Genomic DNA, 14109 nt, shown 5'->3' with positions numbered 1-14109 from the left:
TGATCTCCGGCCCGCCAAGACCCCCCCATGTCCTGACCACTCTGGTTCTGGAGGACTTAAAAGTTTCCATTGCCTGTGACAGTCTTAGTCAGAATGCTTCAAATTACAGACGTCTCCAGAGGTCACACCACCCCTGGCCGAAGGAGCTATTCTTGCCTGACGAAAGTGTTTGCGCCAGCGGAATTACAACATCCCGGCAGGTTGCTCTGCAAAACTTTGTGGAAATTTTCGTTACCTTTTAGCCTAAAAGAGGAGGTGGAATCAACTACTAGGAGGACAGAAAGCCTGACATTCTGCCCACGAGTCTGCTGTGTTTTATCCCTGCTTGTTCTTAGAAACATTAAAAGCCAAAATCTCAAAGGGGTTTCTAAACCCAAATCCATCCTGGGAACAGAAAGGTCCCTTCATTGCTGACCAAAGATGTGCCTTCTGCCCATATCTGCACCTGGACACGGCTGAGCTGCATCACTTTCGCAGAGGGCTGCCAACTCTGAGTTGGGAATGCCTGGATACTTTGGGGGTGGAGCCTGGGGAAGGAGGGGAGGGGCCTCTGTGTGGTCTGACGCCAGGGAGTTCACCCTCCAAATCGGTCATTTTCTCCAGAAGAACTGACTTTGGCCGGCTGGAGATCAGTTGTAACCGTGTAGGATGGCCAATTGCCCCCTGGAGGCTGGAAATCTTACTCTCACCGTCTATCTGGCAGAAGCTGCGTGGGGTGTGTTCTTCTTGTGTCTGTGATGTGACTCAACTCCTTTGAACACAATTAGGGTGGGGGGAAAAACAATTTGCTGAGTTTACAAATGAGGTGAGAATGGCCACCACAAACTCTACCAATTGTGTTGTCAAAATGTTAGGTCTCATACCTTAAGAGTCAGTAAACGAACTCTGTATAATGTATTGTCAAAGGCTTTCACGGCTGAATTCAACTGAATTGGGTGGGTTTTCCAAGCTGTGTGGCCGTGGTCTTGTGGATCTTGTTCCTAACGTTTCGCCTGCATCTGTGGCTGGCATCTTCAGAGGTGTATCACAGAGGGAAGTCTGTTACACACAGACTTCCCTCTGTGACACACCTCTGAAGATGCCAGCCACAGATACAGGCAAAACGTTAGGAACAAGATTTACCAGACCACAGCCACACAGCCCGGAAAACCCACCACAACCAGAACTCTGTATAGTTGATCATTAGCATGTATTGAGAAGTGTCAGAGCACCCAACCTTGGCAAAACCAGTTCTGACAAACCTGGCTTTTGCCACCCCTGTTATCCCCTGCAAGCACCCCCTCCTGAATTCCCAAGAATTTGTGAAAAACAGGCCCCGGAGCTGAGGCACCCCAAGGTCACCACCAGATAGTAAGAGAAAGTCACTTGGCTCATGGGATTAAGGTGTTAGGGGAAAGCCTAGTTATCTACAAAGCATGTGAAGCCATAAAGCAAAGATCAAGGAAAGAATGCCCCAGATGGCAGTGGTAACATAGAGCAGGCTGGTTACTGATATCCATTATTGTTGTTGTTGTTTTTGTTGTTGTAGATTTCACAGCTGCCAGATCTTTAGCTGGTTTTTGGCCTTCATTACAATTCGAGCCTCACCCAGAAGCCTAGGAAGTTGTAATGTATCGGCGTAGTATTCGTGCGGATCCCAGCAGGGCTGCCTTCTGAATTTGACAGATGTTAATTTTGTCAATTCAAAGATGTTTCAAGTGCTGCCCTAGTGGCTTTGGGATGGCTTCCAGCGCAGTTGATTTCACTATCACTGGGGCTTAATCTTCAGCTGCTTTGTTATTAAGACGCTGAAGCTCGATTTTCAAGTCGCTGTGTTGTTGTTGTTGTTGTTGTTGTTGTTGTTGCTGTTGTTGTTATTTAAACTGGATAAACCACCCACCCCCAAAGGGCTCTGTAGCAGCATTTGAGTTCCAATTCCCAAACCTTTATTAGGCATAAACAGCATTTGATGTGTAGTGTTAAGCAGTTACAATGAGGCAGGAATGCATCTCAATCACCTAGGTACAATCCCCCTGACACAAAGGCTTTCACGTCTGGAATCGTCTGGTTGTGTGGCTGCAGTTTGGAAGTTTTTGCTTCTGACATTTCGCCTGCATGTATGATTGACATCATCAGAGACATGTCAAGGCAAGTTGTATTTCTACATGTCTCTCCATGACGTACTTCTGAAGATCTTGAAGGCACAATTTCAAACAGTTCCAGTGAAGAGGAAAAATGGGAGGTGTCTCAGGAAACCAGGATGGGTGTCTAAAGAACTTTCAACTGATCTAAGATTTAAAAGGGACATGTACAAGAAATGGAAAAAAGGGGCAGATCACCAAAGAGGAAATCAAACAGCCAAGATGGGGAGGGAGAAAGTCAGAAAAGCTAAAGTGCAAAATGAGCTGAGGCTTGTTAGAAAGGTTAAAAACAATTTAAAAGTCTTTGCGGATATGATGGGGTCACTGCATGGAGAAGATGGCAGAATGCCAGCAGGGAGCGGAGAACAGGCAGATCCACCCAAAGCCTTCTTTGCCTCAGCCTTCTCCCAGAAGGAAAACAGGGCTGAACCAGGGGGAAATGGGACAAAATATACAGTAGGCAGGGGAATAAATAAAGAGGTAGTACAGGAACACCTGGCTACTTTAAATGAATTCATATCCCTAGATAGCTTTAAAAAACCTGGATAGCTTTAAAAAGGGCTTGGACAGATTTATGGAGGAGAAGTCGATCTATGGCTACCAATCTTGACCCTCCTTGATCTGAGATTGCAAATGCCTTAGCAGACCAGGTGCTCAGGAGCAGCAGCAGCAGCAGAAGGCCATTGCTTTCACATCCTGCAGGTGAGCTCCCAAAGGCACCTGGTGGGCCACTGCGAGTAGCAGAGTGCTGGACTAGATGGACTCTGGTCTGATCCAGCTGGCTCGTTCTTATGTTCCTAGATAGTGAACCTTTTCGACACCGAGGGCCCAAATTGCAACCCAACACCCACGTGTTTATCGCAAAGTGCCAACACGGCCATTTAACCTGAATACTGAGGTTTTAGTTTAGAAAAAACGGTTGGCTCCGAGGTGGGCATTACTCAGGAGTAAGCTTGGTGGTAGTCAGTGGTTTTGCTTTGAAGCAACTGTGCAACTCTTAAATCACGACCCTAGGAGGGTTTACTCAGACACAAGCCCCAATGCCAGCAACCAAGCTTACTCCCAGGTAAAGGATCACGCTTCAATTATTCACATGAAAATCAGTGAGGTTTAACAGCGCTTAACAGGGTTACTTACACTGCTTCCCCAAAACTAGGTCTTAGGTTTAATGCTAATAATTGAGCCCAGTGGCCCAGGCCAGCCTAGATGTGTGTGTGTGGCGGGCACTGTTTGCGCATGCCCACAGAGAAGGCTCTGAGTGCCACCTCTGGCACCCGTTTCATAGGTTCACCAACACTGAACTACATCCCAGGGTATTAAAAGAACTGACAGAAGTAATCTCAGAACCATTTGTCATAATCTTTGAGAATCCCTGGAGAACAGGAGAAGTCCCAGCAGACTGGAGGAGAGCTATTGTTGTCCTCATCTTCAAAAAACGGGGGGGGGGGGGAGAGGACCAAAACAAATACCTCCCAGTCAGCCTGACATCAGTACCAGGAAAGATTCTAGAGCAGTTCATTCAAGAGACAGTCTGTAAGCACTTCGAAGGGAATGCCATGATCTCTAAAAGTCAACATGGCTTTTTCAAAAACAAGTCATGCTAGACTAATCTTCTTTTGATAGAGTTAAATCAGGAGTCCATCTTCCTGGCTAAACAAAATGGAAAGAGAGCCATTTTTGCAGTTGTATTAACCTTCTTCCCCTCAGTAATACCGTGCTGGTATGTAAGCCCATGGCTCTTGACTAAATCAGCGAGGGTTGGCTGAACCCCACTGAAAGTGAGACACTTAAGAAGTCACTGGAGTCCTCCGTCTTCCCAACCAGCATGACCTCCATCTTGTCAGTGTTCAATTTCACCCCGTTCACTCAGTGGCGGCTTAAGACCTCTATGGTACTGCAGGATTTACAAAGAGCTTGTATGTAAAGGAGGGCATCCTGTGGGACCGCGCAGGGTAAATGACACGCAGATGATGAAGCCTGGAAATTACCAGCCAGCCAGAGTCATCTCTGTGTCCCAGGAGTCAGTGTAAATTATCCTTAAAGCCCGAATGGCCACAGTGTATCACTGGACTCAGCCTGCAGGCGAAGGATGACTTTGTGTGTGTGAAGTGCCGTCACTTCTGACTCAGGGCAGCCCTGTGAGTCTGGGTGCTCCCAAAAGGCCCTCTCCTGTGCAGCCTTGTGCAAGTCTTGCAAGCTGAAACCTTCTTCACACAGCCCATCCAGCTCATGTGGCGTCTTCATATTTTCCTGCTGCCTTCAACTTTTCCTAGCATTGTTGTCTTTTCCCGTGACTTCTCATAATGTGACCAAAGTACAGCAATTTCAGTTTACAGCCCAGTTCTACGGGGCGGGGGGGGAGTGTATTCGTGGCATGGGGATGTGCCAGCATGTTTGTCCTCCCTGCTGGCATAAGGGGCACCCCAGCTGGCAGAGAAGGCAAAGACGCCAATGTCCGGGCACTCCACAGCTGCAGAACCTGGAAGTGGGCAATGCCGTGGAGCTATGCTAGTGTCCAAGCGGATACCAGTGCCGGGGTGAGGGTGGTCCGGGGCATTCCCAGGGGTGGAGCCAACTGTAGCCAGCCGCCACCTGGGCTTTCAAGCTGTGGCCAGGGCCTATTCCATTCAGCCCTATGGAGAGCTTTCCAGGGGGCCAGGGTTTTTCTTTTCTTTTTTTGCACTACCTGAAAGCCCCCTGGAGGAGGCCTGGGGGCAGAGCCGTCCCTGGCCACCGTGGCCTCTGGATTGGGCTGCCCGTCATGTCAGCTTCTAGGGGCAGTTCAGGTTTGTTTTGATCTAGAACACACTAACTAGGTTTTGGGGGGGGGGGGGGGCGTTGGTGGACCACAGTATTTGTAACCCGCTTTTCCATTCAACACATTTCAAAGGAATCTGTTTTCTTCCTGTCAGCTTTCTTCATGGTCCAACTTTCATACCCACACATAGTAACGGAGAAAACTGTTGCCTGAAGTAACTTGAATTAACTTGGTCTTAGTTCAGTGGTGGGATTCAAATAATTTAACAACTGGTTGTTTACAAGCACCATTTTCACAACCGGTTCTGCCAAAGTGGTGCGAACCGGCTGGATCCCACCACTGCCATAGTTGCCAGTGAGGCGTTCTGACACTCAAGGTTCGTTCTCAACTCCTTCGTGGCTCCCCTCAGCCTCTGCCCAACATCTGCTCTGGTCCTTCCAGCTGTGAGGATGTCTCTGGGAGCAGAAGGGTTAGGGCGAAGCGTCCTGCCAAGGGTGACCTGCAGCGCAATCCTACACAGAGTTCCTCCAGTCTAAGTCTGCTGAAACGAATGGGCCTAGACAGGAGCAAGTAGGTAGCGGGGTGGGGGGTTCCCCTCAGGTTCAAAAAAAACCCATTACATGTCTGAAGCTCCACCCCCCACCCCCCACCCCCCCCCCGTTTGTGTTTTTTGTATGTTTTAGTGTTTTTTGGCCTGCAGGGGGCGCAGTATTTAGACTAGCAGCACCAAAATCTCAGGGATTTGTTGGGGGACTCTCCTGATGAAACCACCCAGGTTTGGTGAAGGTTGGTCCAGGGGGTCCAAAGTTATGGACTCCCAAAGGGGGTGCCCCATCCCCCATTGTTTCCAATGGGAGCTAATAGAAGATGGGGGCTACACCTTTGAGGGTCCATAACTTTGGACCCCTGAACCAAACTCCACCAAAACTGGGTGGAATCATCAGGAGAGTCTCCTAAAGATACCTTGAAATTTTGGTGCTGGTAGATTAACAATTGCACCCCTGACAGCAGGCACCCCCCCCCCCATTTCCCCAGATTCTCCTTTTAAATCCACCCCCTTCAGCATGGATTTAAAGGGAGAATGTGAGGTGATGCTGTTTCAGGTCGGGGGGGGGGGATAATCCACCCCCAAAATGCACCACTTTCAATGTTGTTTTAACTGGGGACCCCAGATTCTCCCTTTAAGGTGGATTTAAAAGGAGAATCTGGCCTCCCTAGTTTAAAACCATTGAAAATTATGCTGTTCGGGGGTGGATCCCAGCATCACAGTGGTTGCTCATGCTCTTCCCCCTCTCCCCCCGCAAAACGACGACTACTATGATGACCGGGGAGGGGGGGGAGAGCTGCTTGAAGACCAGAAAACAGCTGGTTCAAATAAAGGGGCAGATCTCGCCGTGGGGGGGACGGAGATAGCGAGTGGGGGTTGAGGGGGGGGGCTGGCTGGAGATACATTTGCTGGTATTTGACTTTTTGCAAGTCATCGGGAGTCAGGAAGGACTGGAGGAACGGTGACCCATTTGTAAATAATTCCAGATTATTCCGGATGGTGAAAACAAAAGCAAAGATGGAGATGAGCTTCACATATGCGGACGGGGCTGGGCGGCATTATGGCAGCTAAGCAGGAAAAAGGGTTATTTGTTCCAATTGTTATTTCCTGCCTTTCACTATAAGGGTGACGAAGCTGCTCTCCTCCATTTTGTCCTTGCATAACCCTATGAGGTAGGCTAGGCAGAGAACAGGTGACTGGCTGCAGGTCACTGAGCAAATTTCCATGGCAGAGTCAGGATTCAAACCCAGGTCATGGTAAGTAGCTCAGTGAATACATCAACAGTGTGTAGTGCTGGTAGAAAAAAGTCAAATCCAAGGGAGTGAGAGGGCTGAGAACCTCGCATAATGCCATGATCCACAGCTGTGCAGTCTGGTGGGTTTCTAGTGCAGGTTATAGTGGGTTTTCTGGGCTGTGTGGCCATGGTCTGGTGGATCTTGTTCCTAATGTTTCACCTGCATCTGTGGCTGGCATCTTCAGAGGTGTATCACAGAGGGGATTCTGTTTCACACTGTGTCTAGTGAAAAGGGAAAGTTTAGTGTGGTATATACTTTCCCTTCTCTCTGGACACAGTGGGTAGCAGACTTCCCTCTGTGATACACCTCTGAAGATGCCAGCCACAGATGCAGGCGAAATGTTCGGAACGAGATCCACCAGACCACGGCCACACAGGCTGGAAAACCCACCACCACCAGTTGAATCCGGCCGTGAAAGCCTTCAAGAACACTTTTGCGACTCCCTTAACTGTGTACCCTTTTTGTATCTCGTTGCTAAGTCAGCCAAGTGAAACCTCCCTGCTTGACTGAAGGACGTGGAGCCACCGCCGGCCTGCAAGAGCAGCAGCAGTCTCTTTCGGGATCCGGGATTTTCAGCACCGAGAAAAGGACCACACGGGACAGCCCAGGCGAGCCGGACCTCCTCACATCGCAGGAGCTAAGCAGGGTTAGTATTTGGACGGGAGACCCCCGAGGAAGACCAGGGCAGGCAATGGCCAGTCTCCACTGAATGTATCGTGCCTTGGAAACCTCGCCAGGGGTCACCATAACTCAGAAACGTGCCATGCGGGCTCACGTGGTCACTTCACGCGCGACCCCCGTGCAGTTTCCCCTTGGAGGCTCATTTTTGAAGCCAGCTTAGAGGAAACAGATGCAAGAGCCAGACGACTTGTGTCCAGGTTGGAGCTCCTACATTTTGTTTTAGAATTTTGCAGTGGTGGGATCCAAAAATTTTAGTAACAGGTTCCCATGGTGGTGGGATTCAAACAGTGGCATAGTGCCAATGGGGCTGGGCGGGGCATGATGGGGGCATGGGCGGGCATTCCGGGGGCGGGGCATTAATAATTTCTCTGTTACTGTAAAAAACTCTTACTGTAAAAAAAAGTTCCTAATTTCCAGCTGGTATCTTTCTGTCCATCATTTAAACTCATTATAGCAAGTCCTATCGTCTACTGCCAACAGAAACAACTACTTCTCCGCTAATTGACTGCCTGTCAAATACTTAATACTTTCAAATACTTAATTTTGTTTCTTGAAATCAAAAGAAGGAGACTTTCTTTAAACAAGGAACTTTACCATATTTCCAAAACATGTTTTTAAAACAGCCCAACAGGGAGAGAATGATCCCACGCTTTTCTTACCCTTAGCTAACCAGCCACAGAGGAAATCCATTTTCAGGACTTGATGCCAACTGTGAAATCATCATGAGAATTGGTCACTACAGTTTAGTGAAGATTCACCCATCACCACTGTTTGTTAACTATATCTCTTGAAGGGAGCTAATACATTTCAATACTCAAAAATAATTTGCACTTTTAGATTAAGACACAAATTCATTAAAAACATGGATCCGATGGACCTTTCATTCCTACTGCATAGGCATATTCTAAGAGCTAGATTATCAAGGCTACTGCCAGGATACACATAGGTCATGATTTTTTTAAAAAATTGAGTAAGCATGTATGGTACTTAGTACCTTTCAAATTTCACTGTATACAAGAATGCTTTGTAATCCTTTAGCCCCATAAATACCTAAAAAATCAGTAATTAACACTCCCTTTTTATTCCTGGGTGACCTTGGGCTGAGTCACAGCTTTCAGCCCCACCCACCTCACAGGGTGTTTGTTGTGAGGGGAGAAGGGCAAGGAGATTGTAAGCCCCTTTGAGTCTCCTGCAGGAGAGAAAGGGGGGATAGGAAAATCCAAACTCTTCTTCTTCTGTTTAAGGTAAAAAATAAAACTTCAGAACACCATCCATTGTGAACTAGAATTCGACTTAATCCATACTGTATATTCTGCAAATATTTCACATTAATTAATCCAGGATTAGAGAAACAGATTAGCATAACATTCTCACATACAGGAATACAGAGCTTTTAAGTGGCCAAGTATCATGGTAAATCACAATTTATCATAAAATGAACAGACAGAGTGCCAAAATAAATAGTCTACAAGCAAGTAAAGAGTCCCCTGGACCCAACAGTAGTTAAAGGGTCCCTCCTCTTACTAGCCGGGCTACGAGAAAGAAGAAGCTCCAGGCTACGAGAAAGAAGAAGAGGGGGGGAGGCGAGGGCGTGGAGATGGAAAAGCAGACCCAATTAGTAACCCCTTCTCAGCACACACAAATAATTAGTAACCCACTCTCGGGAACTGGTAAGAACCTGCTGGATCCCACCTCTGGATTTTTGTATGCTGCTATTGATTTTAAGGGTTGTAATTGTGTTTTTAACTGTTGTTGGATATGATGTGCTGTGTTGTAAACCGCCTAGAGCCCTCCGGGGATGAGGCGGTCTACGAAATCCAAACAAACAAACAAACAAACAACAACAACAACATGAGAACAAGCCAGCTGGATCAGACCAGAGTCCATCTAGTCCAGCTCTCTGCTACTCGCAGTGGCCCACCAGGTGCCTTTGGGAGCTCACATGCAGGAGGTGAAAGTCATGGCCTTCTGCGGCTGCTGCTGCTCCCGATCACCTGGTCTGCTAAGGCATTTGCAATCTCAGATCAAAGAGGATCAAGATTGGGAGCCATAAATAATAATGATACATTACAACTTCCTAGGCCTCTGGGTGAGGCTCAAATTGTAATGAAGGCAAACAACCAGCTAAAGATCTGGCAGCTGTGAAATCAATAATAATAATAATAATAATAATAATAATAATAATAATAATAATAATAATAATAATAATAATAATAATAAATACAGAGGAGGCTTCCTGCTGGGTGTGGGGGGGAGATCCCCTGGTATTAGGAGCCTGAAATGCTGAAAAGTACAACAGCAATGTTAGCATCAGGCCTCGTCCTTTGCATGGAGATTAGGGGTGTGTTTGGAGCCTCTCCGGTAAGAACGAGGTCAGTGGGGCTCCTGGGGGCTGCTCCTTTGGGCGCCCTGTGAATTGCCGGAGCGGCCGTCAGCTGCCCTCCCTCATCACTCATGTGCCTCATTATGTGATCTGAATATGCACCAGGCTGTTGTTGTTGTCCCCTTCGTTTGGCTCAGCCGGCTCATTAAGGCGCCTGGCCAACATTCAGCAACTGCCCAGCGAGACTTCCTCCCACGGAAGCCACTCACCCCCTTCTGTTCAGACATGCACAGAGCCTCCTGCTGAGTCTCTTGCGGGGAAACCGGCTGCGTGGGTTTGCCAGTTTACTCATTTGGTGCAATGAGATGAGAGCGGGGAGTAAACTACCTCTTCCCCATTGCAGATCGTAAAACTGATATGCATTTCCTTTTCTGAAGAAGGAGACGGGCAGACGTTGGACAGAGGCCGGGCCGGCAGCTCTCAACACAGGCACAAATACAGGGGGAAGCAGGTCCTGGGGAGTCCCTGCCCGGACTCCTGAAGCTGACCAGCTCTTCTCAGCACGAACGGGCCTCTCTCCCTCTCTCTCTCTCTCTCTCTCTCTCTCTCTCTCTCTCCTGTGCCGTGAGTTAGTACGAAGAAGACACACAGGCCCCGTCCCTGACTGACAGCTGATTCCATTTCCTTTGGGCAGGAAGTCAAATGAATGTGAGGCAGAGGCAGCTTCCTTGGGTGCAGGGACAGGCAGGCGTGGGGTGTGTGTGTGTGTGTGTGTGTTTGTGCGTGCGTGCGTGCGTGCGTGCGTGCGTGCGTGCCCATTTCACATTTCTGGTACAATCCCAAGAAAAAAGGAATCTGCTTCTTCTAACAGACGAGTTTCCTGCAGCCCTTTCGCAATGGAAATTGCATCCATTTGATGGTTAAAGATTTCGTCAAAGCAGTTGACCAAGGCAAGGCCAAAGCTCACTCCCGTTCGCCTCCCAGGGCTGAGTGGGGCCGAGAGGCGGCAAGGAAAGGTTGGCAAACGCCTCTGGGCTGTTGTGTCAACTGCCACTTTGGTCTGTGCTTGGGGCTGGTTGCTCCAATGCTTCCCCCACTTGCGAAAGGGGTCGGCTCTGAGTCAGGCCAGCCAGCCACCTCCTGCTGGTTCAAGAGCGATGAGGCCTCCCTGCCCTTTCATCAGATGGGGGGGGGGCGGAGGGAATCCACAGCCCATTCGCAACAGGCTCCTTGTGGCTCTGCTACACAAATCCACTCCTCCCACTAGGTTGTGCAATCCCCAGGGGTGAGAGGGGCCCAGACAGAGGTCCATCACGCGCGGAGTGTCGTCCTCGGGGCTCTCTGCTGCGCAGTGGGGGGGTCGTAATGGGGTCCCCTCGCATTTCCCTGTTTATACGCAAGGAGGCAACACGCTGCCTGCGGTGCGGCTGGCCTGCCTCTGCTTCCGGGTCACTCCTGGTCGTGGCAAGACTGCCCCCGTCTGTGGATTGCTGCACTGCTGCCCCCCCCCCACCCTCGATCCTGAGGATATTCAAGGGAACTAATTAATCTACAAGTGCAACCCTGGAGAATCATCATGACTGTGTTTTTCCAGGTACCTGTCCCCCCAAAAAGTCACCCCTTCTGAGGATGTGAAACACAACACAACAAGATTTCCTGGAAGATGGGCTAAAAACCCACGTCAGGTCAGGGCGTGGCCCCTTTTCTCCGTCCAATTACCATGTACCTTTCAGCTACTCATGGCTGAGGCAGCTAAGTGGAGCGAGAGGAAGGAAAACCCAGTTGACTCAGCCATGAGGCGGATCGCTGCTCCTGTTGCTCCTGCTGCTGCTGCTGCTCTCCCGTTGGCCGTGGCTGGGCCTGAGTCATTGGGCACCCACAGAGATTTACGCTTACAAGCCTGATAGAAATGTGGAGAGGGCGTCAGTGGAGACCTGGCCCAGCCCAGCCCAGCCCAGCCTCTTCACGTCTCTGGAGATAAGCAGGGTCTGCCCTGGTCCGTGCTTGGATGGCCGGTGCTTCTGAGGGAGAACTGAGCCCAGGGATGCCCGGCCAAGGTGACGGCAGGAGGAAGGGAGGCACAGCGGGCAGGCGGACCGCCACAGGCCGTGGAAGGGAAAGCCCCGGCAGGGCCAACATGCAGCGCATGTCCCCAGCGGGAAGGCGTGACCCCAGAGCTCAGTGCAGCCCGGTGGGTGCTGGGATCGCGCTTGAGAAGGAGGGAGTTTCAGAGGTCTCTCTACTCATCGGTCCACCATGAGGTTTATCACGAACCCAGGAGTGGCCCAGCCTGCCCCCCTCTGACTCATGAGCCAAGGCACGCGCGCTGCCTGCCACACACGGCTCTTTCCGCAGGGATGTCAGTCCAGGAAGTGTTTGCTCAACCCCAGGGTTTCTGATGCAAGCAGCTGAAGGGCAGAAGGCTCGGCCCAGGCAGGAGCCACGGGTGCAGCCGGAGCGGCCTGGAAGGCGGTGGGAACACTGGCCACGGAGGCACAGACCAGCACCCCCAGCAAGTTTTCAAAAGGCAGCCTTTTAAGTGGGTGACATTTCCATCAACTGGCTCTGACCTTCTTCTTTGCGGTGAAACAAAACAGCGGATTCCCCCTTGCACAAAAGGCCTTGACTTCAAAAGAAGAGCCGGCCTTTCCCAAGCGATGCTCCTCACTCATGCAAGTCTCGAGGAATCTGCTGGTCTAGGGCCCTGTAATTTTGCTCAGGACAGCCCTGCCGAGCCCTCGGGTTCTCTGAGTGAAGTCCATGGCACCTTCTGACATTTCCATGCATTTCTCTGAAGCCCCGCCCCATGAGGAATAGAAGGAGGAGGAGGAGGAGGAGGAAAGTTTGGATTTATATCCCCCCTTTCTCTCCTGTAGGAGACTCAAAGGGGCTGACAATCTCCTTGCCCTTCCCCCCCTCACAACAAACACCCTGAGAGAGCTCCAAAGAACTGTGACTAGCCCAAGGTCACCCAGCTGGCTTGTGTGGGAGTGCACAGGCGAATCTGAATTCCCCAGATAAGCCTCCACAGCTCAGGCGGCAGAGCGGGGAATCAAACCCGGCTCCTCCAGATCAGAGTGCACCTGCTCTTAGCCACTACGCCCCTGCTGCCCTCTGGCCTTGAAGGGGCAACGGCCCACCCACACGGTAGAAGCTAGTCTCTTGACTGTCAGCCCAGAACAAATGGTTTGCCTGCCGTCACCCACAAAGACGACACCACGACATCAACTGGAACCGTCAGGCCTGCGTAGCTGCCTGAGAGCCCCCACCTGCCCTCCCCCACCCCCGGGGCTCCATGCCTGCCCCCCACCCCACCCTGCCAGGTGCCAGCGGCCCTGCCAATGGCCTGAATGGGGTCCTCTGCAGAAGACCACGCGGTTCACCTTGCACCTGGGGAAGTGGGGAAAGGCTTTGGCCAGGCTGAGGACATGTGCTTTCACCTCCTGCCTGTGAGCTCCCAAAGGCACCTGGTGGGCCGCTGCGAGTAGCAGAGAGCTGGACTAGATGGACTCTGGTCTGATCCAGCTGGCTTGTTCTTATGTTCTTAGGACCAGGCTGCCCCCCAAACCCGCACCTTCCCAAGCCTTGGGGTGCTATGAGATGGGAAGCGCCCAAAGAGACGCCCAGTTTCTGAGCAGCCCTTGGAGAGCGCAGCTGGGGCAGTTCTGCAGAGCCAGCCCCAAAAGCCCCCCCCCCCCCCAGCCTCATCTCTCTCCAGGTTCCCCAGCCGACCTCTCGGGAAAGGAGTTGCTCCGCCCACGGCTGGAGCGCACCCTCCTTCGTGTGTGCACAGCACAATCTGGGTGCATTAATATTTATCTCCTATATCATCTGCATGTAGATAAGGAGCCTGGAGCCGCGCTTGCATGGAGGCAGCTGACCTGCAGTCGTCCAAGACACGGTCTGAGGTCGCTCCTGCCCCAGCTGCCTCCTCCCCCTTCTCAGCTGTGCAGCAGGCGAGGAAACCGGGGCTGGCTGGGGTGGGGTGGGGTGGGGTGGGGGCGGGGTGAGGTGAGGTGAGGTGAGGTGAGGTCTTGGCTTTAGTGGTTCTCGAGCAACAGCCTCTCCTCCCCGGCCTCTACAGGGCTGGCAAAAGCTCTGCCTAATAGCTCCACATGTTCCTTTCGGGCACCAGCCGGCAGCCTCCTCCACGGCCTCCCATTCGGGCTGGCAGCCGCTGGGAGCTGTCAGGAGCGGAGCAGGGGAGAGCCAGGGGTGCGACACCCACGCACCTCATCACCCTCCGAAGGAATGCGCCTTAATTGGCTTGCACAACCAACCTCTTCCTCGTTGGGAAATGCTGGCCTTACAGTTGCATGAATTAGGAGTCTTCTTTAATTGCACTGGAGTTGGTGGGGGGGGGGGAGCATTTTTGCTCCCGGTCC

The 14109-nt window shown here is 51.1% G+C and overlaps 1 protein-coding gene across 1 annotated transcript in view; it reads left to right on the top strand.

The window, feature by feature from the left end:
- The first annotated feature begins 7479 nt into the window (after window positions 1-7479).
- The window catches only part of LOC125433951 (protein-glutamine gamma-glutamyltransferase E-like), a 29899-nt gene continuing 23269 nt past the window's right edge, over window positions 7480-14109 (top strand). Inside the window, exon 1 of the mRNA XM_048498903.1 lies at window positions 7480-7598. Within this exon, the coding sequence (XP_048354860.1) occupies window positions 7571-7598 (28 nt within the window). The 5' untranslated portion in view covers window positions 7480-7570. The remainder of the gene's footprint in view (window positions 7599-14109) is intronic.

Source organism: Sphaerodactylus townsendi, linkage group LG05 (genome assembly GCF_021028975.2).
Source record: "Sphaerodactylus townsendi isolate TG3544 linkage group LG05, MPM_Stown_v2.3, whole genome shotgun sequence".
NCBI lineage: Eukaryota > Metazoa > Chordata > Lepidosauria > Squamata > Sphaerodactylidae > Sphaerodactylus > Sphaerodactylus townsendi.
Note: the sequence above shows the minus strand (reverse complement) of the source record. Positions and strands in the feature narration are given on the sequence as shown.